The 12,136-nt window shown below is 42.8% G+C and overlaps 1 protein-coding gene across 1 annotated transcript in view; it reads right to left on the bottom strand.

Moving 5' to 3' along the window:
• Window positions 1-12,136, bottom strand: part of LOC124776314 (presenilins-associated rhomboid-like protein, mitochondrial) — a 106,495-nt gene that overhangs the window by 36,043 nt on the left and 58,316 nt on the right. Inside the window, exon 6 of the mRNA XM_047251247.1 lies at window positions 2,565-2,689. Coding sequence (XP_047107203.1) covers window positions 2,565-2,689 — 125 coding nt within the window. The remainder of the gene's footprint in view (window positions 1-2,564; window positions 2,690-12,136) is intronic.

Raw genomic sequence — 12,136 nt, forward strand, 5'->3', positions numbered from 1 at the left:
TGCTGCTGTGATGCCCTTTTATAAGCAACTGTCAGACTGTTATTTGCTGATCTACTCATCATGTCACCATGCTGCAGAAAGTCATGTCGTGTCAGTGATACAGGAGTGTTAATGACAGCACAGATTCAAATCAATAGTGGTGTGAATGGAAAGAAGATGAGGATTTATGGTCAGACAAATGTAGGGTAATATGAACATCAGCAGAAAGTGGTATAATGGGAGCAGGATTTACTATGAATAAGAAGACAGGCGGAAGTACCTGAAATGTTCAGCGACAGGATTGTTCTACTCAGAATGGACAGCAAACTGACACTAGTTCATGTATACATACCGACATCACAAGTGGAAGATAAAGAGGTAGAGATAGTATATGATAATACTGAATAGGTAATTCAGTAAGTAAGGGAGATGAAAATTTAATAATCATGGTGGAATGGAACATGGTAGTAGGAGAACGAATAGATGAAAGAAACTTGAGAATTTGGGCTTAAAACTAGGAATGAAAGAGGAGAAAGATTAATTGAGTTATGCAATAAATTTCAGCTAGTGACAGTGAATACAGTACACAGTTCGAAAATCACAGGAGGAGGAGACGTACTTGAAAAAAGTCCCAAGACACGGAAAGATTAGCTGGATTACATCATGGTACGACAGAACACTGAAATCAAATATTGGATTGCAAGGTGCACCCAGGCGCAGATATACACTCAGATCGCAATTTAGTAATACTGAAGGGTAAACTGAAGTTCAAGGGAATTGTCGGGAAGAATCCATGTGGAAAGAAGTGGGATACTGAAGTACTAAATATGAAACACTCCAAGGCTGTAGCTACTGCAGTAATGAATGCCACAGTACAATACCATAGTATTCAGTTCAATTGAAGAGGAATGAACATCTCTAAAAAGGGCAATTACAGAAGTTGAACAGACCAAGGTAAGTACAAGGAAGGCAATGCTGAAGAAACCTTTGGTAACAGAAGAAATGCTTCAGCTGATCAACAAAAGAAGGAAAAATGAGAATACAGCAATATAAGTTACTTAGGAATTAAATATATAGAAAGTACAGAAAGCCAACATAAAAGGGCTACAGCAAAAGTGTGAAGAAATCCAAAAAGGAATATGTTGTCAGAAGGACTGATTCAGCACATAAAAAGTCAAAATAATTTTTGGTGAAATTAAAAGCAAGGGCACAATATTAACAGTGCAATGGTAATTCCTCTGTTAAACACAGAGGAGAGAAATGACAGGTGGAAACAGTACAACAAAGGCCTCTACAATGGAGGTGTACTTGTCTGATGATGTGACAGAAGAAAAAATGGGAGTCAATATTGAAGATATAGGGCATCCAAGAGCTTTCAAAGACTTGCAATCAACTAGTGCAGAAGGGATAAATCACATTCCTCCGGAATTTCTAAAATCAGTGGGGGAAATGGCAAATACATGACTATTCAAGTTTGTGTGCAGTGTCAGTGAGTCTGGAAACATACCAACACCCTTTCAGAAAAATATCACCCACACAATCTCGAAGATATATAGGACAGATAAGTGCAAGAACTACTGCACAATCAGCTTAACAGTTCATGCATCCTACCTGCTTAAACGAACAATTTACAGAAATGTGGATAAGAAAATTGAGGATCTGTCTGATGATGATCAGTTCGGTTTTTAGAAAGATAAAGGCGCCAGGGAGGCACTTCTGACGTTGTACTTCATAATGGAAACAAGACTTCAGGAAAATCAAGAAACGTTCACAGGATTTGTCAACTTAGAAAAAGCATTTGACCATTTAAGATGGTGCATGATGTTCAGCATCCTAAGAAAAATAGCAGTAAGGTAGAGGAATAGATGAGTAATATACAATATGTACAAGAACCAATGGAAACAATGAGAATGGAAGACTAAGAACAAAGTGCTCAGATTACAAAGAGCGTAAGATAAGGATGCGGTCTTTCATTCTTACTGTTCAATTTACACATCGAAGAAGAAGTGATGGAAATAAAGAAAGGCTCAAGAGTGGGATTAAAATTAAAAATGAAAGGATATCAATGATAATGATTTACTGATGACACTGTTATCCTCAGTGAAAGTGAAGAAAAATTACAGGAACTGTTGAATGGAATGAATGCTCAAATGATTACAGAATATAAATTGAAAGTAAACTGAAGAAATGCAAGAGTAATGAAGAGTAGCAAAGAGATTACTGATAGACTAAGCAACAAAACTGGTGACCGCTTGGCAGGTGAAACAAAGTAATTCTGCTACCTTGGAAGCAAAGTAACTATGATGGATGAATCAAGGAGGACATAAAAAGCAGACTAGCACTGGCAAAGAATGAGTAGTGTATGGGAAAAGTTCTGAGAGACAAAAACAGGAATATGTCAAACAGATAATGGCGCATATTGGCTGCAGCACTTGTAAAAAGAGATTAGCGAAAAGAAAAAACTTAAAATCAGAACACTGGAAGCACCCAAGAAATCTCTGATTGATGTCAAGTAGGACACCACCATGTGGTACAGCAGACTATATGAAGGTTAGTACCTAATGTGTGTACATCATTTTTCTTACCGCTCCTAATGAAAGTCCTGGTTGACTGGTAACTGCTTTATAAATATAGCTTGCCATTGACGAGATGACTCCTGCACTCAAATAGAGACCTAAGAATTGCTCTTTTCCGAGTGCTGCAACAGCTCCTAAAAGAGGGAAAAATAATGACTGTTTTAAATAAAGTAAAAACATCTTCAGAACTCAAATTATTGAGCAGTGAACTTTGATAATTGATTTGGATAAATAGACACAAACTGTTAATTATGTAATACATGGCATAAATTTAAAACTGTATATTTGATAGAAATACTAGTATATAAAACACAAGTGCATAAGATGACATAGGATACGCGTCTCTTCCACCTTTGATATCAAGTCTTTATTACCTGGCAGAAATTGTAGTACGGGGTACAGAACATCAACACAGTATTTTTTGTAGAATTATTCAGATTGGTTAAAGCCGTAACAATACCAATAATGTTAAAAGAAGATGAGTAGATTTAGCTGTTACAGAATTATGAGTCCAGCATCCCACACTCCACTTGAGCTTTGCTTTAGTCAGCAGATACAGTATTCTGTCTACCACACCAGTTCTCAATGAAGTGATTCTGTGACACATAGGAATCCAAAATCATCATGACAGATGGGTTCTGTAATTTATAATTCTTGGCTGATGGTGGTCTAGGATTGTAAATTCATAATGTGGTCTATTGAAGGTAACATAAGACTGAGAGGTACCAAACAAAGGTACCCCGGTGTGGAGAATGTCTGATAGTACAGTGATAGATACACAGTCTGCAAGGAGATGGATAGCTTGAGGAGCCAGACAGCAGCAACATTTATGAGGCCAGAACTTTCTACGTCACAGTGTGAAAGGAGCACTGATGATCTGTTCCTGCTGCACGTGAGAAGCCATAATGGTAAATCTTACGTAAAACTATGGAAATAAAATTTTGTCAACAGAAGAGAAATCAAGCACTCCATGTTCCAACAAAACTATGAAAAATCAAATACATCAAAATGATCATGTCAATAAGATCACTTCATTGGCACAAACATTAAGGAAGTTATAACTGCTAATTACGTAAATGCGTCAGCCTGAGCTCCCAGTTGGTGCACATCGACAACGCAGAAAGATACGTATATAGCTTCTTTTCTGTGTTTACTTCGTAGATTCTTACTTACATTGCACGTGAGTTTCGTATAGGAGGTGTAATTTCAAGTTTTAGTTACTGTAATCGTAAATTCAGGCAGGTTGTAGCACAGAGCATTAGACATTTGTTTTGTTTTGGTACGTCAGTGGCACTTGTCTGTCTAGTAGGCTCTCAGAGACCAGTGTGACCTGAGCTCCCAGTTGGTGCACATCGACAGCACAGAAAGGTATGTATATAGCTTCTTTTCTGTGTTCACTTCGTAGATTCTTACTTAAATTGCGTGAGAGTTTTGTATAGGAGGTGTAATTTCGAGTTTTAGTTACTGTAATCGTAAATTCAGGCAGATTGTAGCGCAGTCGTTAGGCATTTGTACAGGTTAGTTCATACATTCTTTGCATGTTTCCCTTGCGTTATCTAGGCACGGACTCGTGTTTCAGTAACTGTTGTTCAACATCAATTAGAATGGACAGGGACTGTGATTGCTGTGTTCGGATGAGGGCTGAGTTAGCAACCATTCACTCACAGCTGCAGGCGGCGCTGACTTCGGTCGCGCAGCTTAAGGCTGTTGCCAATGGGCACCACTGTGGGGAGCCGGACTTGGGTATCATGGGGATGTCAACCTCGTCTCATCTGACCCCAGATCGGTCTGCCGCTGTGGTTGCCCCGGTTGCTGCCCACAGTGGGGTGAGCCCTCACCTGTGGTTGATTGGGAGGTCATTCCAAGGCGTGGCAGGCAGCGAAAGACGTCCCCGGAGGCTGATCAGAAAGCCTCCCAGGTGCGTCTGACAAACAGGTTTCAGGTACTGTCTCTGGCTGAGCCAGATGCAGCTGCCTGCCCTGTTTCAGAGGATGATTCTCAGCCTTCAAGGTCCGGGCAATTGCAGAGGGTGGGCTTATTGGTAATTGGGAGCTCCAATGTTAGGCACGTAATGGGGCCCCTTACGGATATGGCGGCTAAGGAGGGGAAGAAATCCAGTGTGCACTCCGTGTGCATTCCAGGTGGAGTCATTCCTCATGTGGAAAGGGTCCTCCTGGATGCCATGAAGAGCAAAGGGTGCAGCCAGCTGCAGGTGGTGGCACATGTCGGCACTAATGACGTGTGTCGCTTTGGATCTACATCTACATCTACATCTAGATTATATGTGTACCAAGTTTGGTTGAAGTAAGTCCAGTGCTTTAGCAGAAGATGTGGAACATACATACATACGTTCATCTACATCTACATCCATACTCCGCAAGCCACCTGACGGTGTGTGGGGGAGGGTACCCTGAGTACCTCTATCGGTTCTCCCTTCTATTCCAGTCTCGTATTGTAGGTGGAAAGAAGGATTGTCGGTATGCTTCTATGTGGGCTCTAATCTCTCTGATTTTATCCTTATGGTCTCTTCGCGAGATGTACGTAGGAGGGAGCAATATACTGCTTGACTTTTCGGTGAAGGTGTGTTCTCGAAACTTTAACAAAAGCCCGTACCGAGCTACTGAGCGTCTCTCCTGCAGAGTCTTCCACTGGAGTTTATCTATCATCTCTGTAACGCTTTCGCGATTACTAAATGATCCTGTAACGAAGCGCGCTGCTCTCCGTTGGATCTTCTCTATCTCTTCTATCAACCCAATCTGGTACAGATCCCACACTGCTGAGCAGTATTCAAGCAGTGGGCGAACAAGTGTACTGTAACCTACTTCCTTTGTTTTTGGATTGCATTTCCTTAGGATTCGTCTAATGAATCTCAGTCTGGCATCTGCTTTACCGACGATCAACTTTATATGATCATTCCATTTTAAATCACTCCTAATGCGTACTCCCAGATAATTTATGGAATTAACTGCTTCCAGTTGCTGACCTGCTATTTTGTAGCTAAATGATAAGGGATCTATCTTTCTATGTATTCACAGCACATTACACTTGTCTACATTGAGATTCAATTGCCATTCCCTGCACCATACGTCAATTCGCTGCAGATCCTCCTGCATTTCAGTACAATTGTCCATTGTTACAACCTCTCGATACACCACAGCATCATCTGCAAAAAGCCTCAGTGAACTTCCGATGTCATTCACCAGGTCATTTATGTATATTGTGAATAGCAACGGTCCTATGACACTCCTCTGTGGCACACCTGAAATCACTCTTACTTCGGAAGACTTCTCTCCATTGAGAATGACATGCTGCTTTCTGTTATCTAGGAACTCCTCAATCCAATCACACAATTGGTCTGATAGTCCATATGCTCTTACTTTGTTCATTAAATGACTGTGGGGAACTGTATCGAACGCCTTGCGGAAGTCAAGAAACACGGCATCTACCCGTGAACCCGTTTCTATGGCCCTCTGAGTCTCGTGGACGAATAGCGCGAGCTGGGTTTCACATGACCGTCTTTTTCGAAACCCATGCTGATTCCTACAGAGTAGATTTCTAGTCTCCAGAAAAGTCATTATACTCGAACATAATATGTGTTCCAAAATTCTACAACTGATCGACATTAGAGATATAGGTCTATAGTTCTGCACATCTGTTCGACGTCCCTTCTTGAAAACGGGGATGACCTGTGCCCTTTTCCAATACTTTGGAACGCTACGCTCTTCTAGAGACCTACGGTACACCGCTGCAAGAAGGGGGGCAAGTTCCTTCGCGTACTCGGTGCAAAATCGAACTGGTATCCCATCAGGTCCAGCGGCCTTTCCTCTTTTGAGTGATTTTAATTGTTTCTCTATCCCTCTGTCGTCTATTTCAATATCTACCATTTTGTCATCTGTGCGACAATCTAGAGAAGGAACTACAGCGCAGTCTTCCTCTGTGAAACAGCTTTGGAAAAAGACACTTAGTATTTTGGCCTTTAGTCTGTCATCCTCTGTTTCAGTACCATTTTGGTCACAGAGTGTCTGGACATTTTTACCGCTTTGACATAAAACCAAAATTTCTTAGGATTTTCTGCCAAGTCAGTACATAGAACTTTACTTTCGAATTCATTGAACGCCTCTCGCATAGCCCTCCTCACACTACATTTCGCTTCGCGTAATTTTTGTTTGCCTGCAAGGCTTTGGCTATGTTTATGTTTGCTGTGAAGTTCCCTTTGCTTCCGCAGCAGTTTTCTAACTCTGTTGTTGTACCACGGTGGCTCTTTTCCATCTCTTATAATCTTGCTTGGCACATACTCATCTAATGCATATTGTACGATGGTTTTGAACTTTGTCCACTGATCCTCAACACTATCTGTACTTGAGACAAAACTTTTTTGTTGAGCTGCCAGGTACTCTGTAATCTGCTTTTTGTCACTTTTGCTAAACAGAAAAATCTTCCTACCTTTTTTAATATTTCTATTTACTGCTGAAATCATCGATGCCGTAACCGCTTTATGATCGCTGATTCCCTGTTCTGCGTTAACTGTTTCAAACAGTTCGGGTCTGTTTGTCACCAGAAGGTCTAATATGTTATCGCCAAGAGTCGGTTCTCTGTTTAACTGCTCAAGTTAGTTTTCAGATAAAGCACTTAAAAAAATTTCACTGGATTCTTTGTCCCTGCCACCTGTTATGAACGTTTGAGTCTCCCAGTCTATATCCAGCAAATTAAAATCTCCACCCGGAACTATAACATGGTAGGGAAATCTACTCGAAATATTTTCCAAATTATCCTTCAGGTGCTCAGCCACAACAGCTGCTGAACCAGGGGGCCTATAGAGACATCCAATTACCATGTCTGAACCTGCTTTAACCGTGACCTTCACCCAAATCATTTCACATTTCGGATCTCTGTCAATTTCCTTCGATACTATTGCACTTCTTATCGCTATAAACACGCCTCCCCCTTCACTGTTCAGCCTGTCTCTGCAGTATACATTCCAATCTGAGTTTAGGATTTCATTACTGTTTACGTCTGGTTTTAGCCAACTTTCTGTCCCTATCACTATATGGGCGTTGTGACCGTTTATTAATGAGAGCAGTTCTGGAACCTTTCTATAGACGCTCCTGCAGTTTACTATTAGCACACAAATATTATTATTCCCTGTTGCATTTTGCCTACTACTACCTTGCCGGGTCTCAGGAGGCGTCTTGTCGGGCCTAGGGAGGGAATTCTCTAACCTAAAAAACGCCCATGTGCACTCCACACGTACTCTGCCACCCTTGTAGCCGCTTCCGGCGTGTAGTGCACGCCTGACCTATTCAGGGGGACCCTACATTTCTCCACCCGATAGCGGAGGTTGAGAAATTTGCTCCCCAGATCTCCGCAGAATCGTCTGAGCCTCTGGTTTAAGCCTACCACTCGGCTCCAAACCAGAGGACCACGATCGGTTCTGGGAACGATACTACAAATAGTTAGCTCTGATTCCACCCCGCGAGTGAGGCTTTCCACCTTCACCAATTCCGCCAACTGCCTGTACGAACTGAGGATGACCTCTGAACCCAGATGGCAGGAGTCATTGGTGCCGACATGAGCAACAATTTGCAGTCGGGGGCATCCAGTGCTCTCTATCGCCGCCGGTAGGGCCTCCTCCACATCTCGGATGAGACCCCCCGGCAAGCAGACAGAGTGAACACTGGCCTTCTTCCCCGACCTTTCCACTATTTCCCTAAGGGGCTCCATCATCCGCCTAACGTTGGAGCTCCCAGTAACTAATAAACCCCTCCCCCCATGTGCCTGCTCGGACCTTGCTAAAGGAGCAGCCACATGTCCACTCACAGGCAGAGTGGGCGATGCCACACGGCCAGCCTCCACATTTACCCTCCGCCTCGTGCGCCGCGAACGCCGCTGAACCCGCCACTTCCCTTGGGGAGAGGGTGGCCCAACCGCACCTGGTACCCACGAAGATGTCTCGACAGCAGGGACAGTGGGTGAAGCCTGTAACACCTGGGGTGTACCTTGTGATGCACCAGACCCCCCCCCCCCCCCTGCCGCTACACTCCGAGGCAGCAGCCTGAAGACGGCTGACCGCGGCCATCAACACGTTCAGCTGTTCGCGAACAGTGGCCAGCTCCTCCTGCATCCGTACACAGCAGTCACACATCCTATCCATCCTAAGGAATCAATTTACTGAAGAGAGTTAATCAACTTTTAACTAGACTGCTAATTCACTAAAGGTGGCTGATTATTGACTAAACTGCGATTGCTAGCCACTTCTTGTAGAAAACAATGAAAGGGACTCTCTCTGACTGTATTCAAAACAAACACGAAATCTATGGAACACTATTAATAGCACTCGACAATTAAAGCTTCCTAAAAACAAAAACACATGGAAGAAGAAGTGACAAGTAAGAAAAATACAGTTAATACGTAAATTAAGGTAGCTCGCTGCACAGCAGACGTGAAGCAGACGGCGGTTAGGACGACACTGACACTACTGGCACTATGGCTGACTAAAGGGACTCTCTCTGACTGTATTCAAAACAAACACGAAATCTGTGGAACACTGTTAATAGCACTCTACAATTAAAGCTTCCCAAAAGCAAGAACACACGGAAGAAGAATTGAGGAAATTCTCTCTGGATTCCAGTGGCTATCTGATTTGTTGAAGGCTGCCGGTCTTGCTTACAAGATGAAGGCAGAGCTCACCATCTGCAGCATCATTGACAGAACCGACTGAGAACCTTTGGTGCAGAGCCGGGTGGTAGGGTTTCGGGTTCCGCTGAATAGGTCAGGAGTTCACTACTCTCAGCTGGCGGCTACACTGGTAGCGGAGGCTGTGTGGCATGGACTGGGCGGTGTTTTAGGTTAGAAGGCCTCGGGAAAGTACGGGGTGGGCTGCAATCTCAAAGGGTGCATGGCAAATACAGGACGTGCTTGGATCAAAGAACAGTCGGAATTGTAGTTGTAAATTATTGTAGTTGGTGCTGGGAAATTCCCTGAGCTTCAAGCGCTAATAGAAAGCACAGAAGCTGAAATCATTATAGGTACAGAAAGCTGGCTAAAGCCTGAAATAAGTTCTGCAGAAATTTTTACGAAGTCTCAGACGGTGTTCAGGAAAGATAGATTTGGCAGAATTGCTGGTGGCGTGTTTGTGTCTGTCAGTAGTGGTTTATCTTGTAGTGAAGTCGAAGTAGATACTCCATGCGAACTGGTATGGGTGGAAGTTATACTTAACAGCCGAACTAAGTTAATAATTGGCTCCTTCTACCGACCCCCAGACTCCGATGATATAGTTGCTGAACAGTTCAAAGAAAATTTCAGTCTCGTAACAAATAAATACCCCACTCATACGGTTATAGTTGGTGGGGACTTCACCTTCCCTCGATATGTTGGCAAAAATACTTGTTCAAAACCAGTGGTAGGCAGAAAACATCCTCCGAGATTGTCCTAAATGCTTTCTCTGAAAATTATTTCAAGCAGTTAGTCCACCAACCCACGCGAATTGTAAATGGTTGTGAAAACACACTTGACCTCTTAGCCACAAACAATCCAGAGCTAATAGAGAGCATCATGACTGATACAGGGATTAGTGATCACAAGGTCGTTGTAGCTAGGTTCAATACTGTTTCTTCCAAATCCACCAGAAACAAATGCAAAATAATTTTATTTAAAAAAGCGGATAAAGTGTCACTAGAAGCCTTCCTAAGAGACAATCTCCATTCCTTCCGAACTGACTATGCAAATGTAGACGAGATGTGGCTCAAATTCAAAGATATAGTAGCAACAGCAATTGAGAGATTCATACCTCATAAATTGGTAAGAAATGGAACTGATCCCCCATGGTACACAAAACAGGTCCGAATGCTGTTGCAGAGGCAACGGAAAAAGCATGCGAAGTTCAGAAGAACGCAAAATCCCGAAGATTGGCTAAAATTTACAGACGCGTGAAATTTGGCACGGACTTCAATACGAGATACCTTTAATAGGTTCCACAACAAAACATTGTCTCAAAATCTGGTAGAAAATCCGACTAAATTCTGGTCGTATGTAAATTACACAAGTGGCAAGACGCACTCAATACCTTCGCTCTGCAATGCCGATGGTACTGTTACCGACGACTGTGCCGCTACAGCGGAGTTATTGAACGCAGTTTTCCGAAATTCATTCACCAGGGAAGATGAATGGAATATTCCAGAATTTGAAACACAAACAGCTGCTAGCATGAGTTTCTTAGAAGTAGATACCTTAGGGGTTGCGAAGCAACTCAAATCGCTTGATACGGGCAAGTCTTTAGGACCAGATTGTATACCGATTAGATTCCTTTCGGATTACGCTGATACAATAGCTCCCTACTTAGCAATCATATACAACCACTCGCTCACCGATAGATCTGTACCTACAGATTGGAAAATTGCGCAGGTCGCACCAGTGTTTAAGAAGGGTAGTAGGAGTAATCCATCGAACTACAGACCTACATCATTGACGTCAGTTTGCAGTAGGGTTTTGGAGCATATACTGTATTCAAACATTATGAATCACCTCAAAGGGAACAATCTATTGATATGTAATCAGCATGGTTTCAGAAAACATCGTTCTTGTGCAATGCAGCTAGCTCTTTATTCGCACGAAGTAATGGCCGCTATCGACAGGGGATCTCAAGTTGATTCCATATTTCTAGATTTCCGGAAAGCTTTTGACACCGTTCCACACAAGCGACTTCTAATCAAGCTGTGGGCCTATGGGGTATCGTCTCAGTTGCGCGACTGGATTCATGATTTCCTGTCAGGAAGGTCGCAGTTCGTAGTAATAGACGGCAAATCATTGAGTAAAACTGAAGTGATATCAGGTGTTCCCCAGGGAAGCGTCCTGCGACCTCTGCTGTTCCTGATCTATATAAATGACCTGGGTGACAATCTGAGCAGTTCTCTTAGGTTGTTCACAGATGATGCTGTAATTTACCGTCTAGTAAGGTCATCTGAAGACCAGTATCAATTGCAAAGCGATTTAGAAAAGATTACTGTATGGTGTGGCAGGTGGCAGTTGACACTAAATAACAAAAAGTGAGAGGTGATCCACATGAGTTCCAAAAGAAATCCGTTGGAATTCGATTACTCGATAAATAGTACAATTCTCAAGGCTGTCAATTCAACTGAGTACCTGGGTGTTAAAATTATGAACAACTTCAGTTGGAAAGACCACATAGATAATATTGTGGGGAAGGCGAGCCAAAGGTTGCGTTTCATTGGCAGGACACATAGAAGATGCAACAAGTCCACTAAAGAGACAGCTTACACTACACTCGTTTGTCCTCTGTTAGAATATTGCTGCGCGGTGTGGAATCCTTACCAGGTGGGATTGACGGAGGACATCAAAAGGGTGCAAAAAAGGGCAGCTCGTTTTGTATTATCACATAATAGGGGAGAGAGAGTGGCAGATATGATACGGGAGTTGGGATGGAAGTCATTAAAGCAAAGACGTTTTTCGTCGCGGCGAGATCTATTTACGAAATTTCAGTCACCAACTTTCTCTTCTGAATGCGAAAATATTTTGTTGAACCCAACCTACATAGGTAGGAATGATCATCAAAATAAAATAAGAGA

The sequence above is a fragment of the Schistocerca piceifrons genome, chromosome 2 (assembly GCF_021461385.2).
Source record: "Schistocerca piceifrons isolate TAMUIC-IGC-003096 chromosome 2, iqSchPice1.1, whole genome shotgun sequence".
NCBI classification, from domain to species: domain Eukaryota; kingdom Metazoa; phylum Arthropoda; class Insecta; order Orthoptera; family Acrididae; genus Schistocerca; species Schistocerca piceifrons.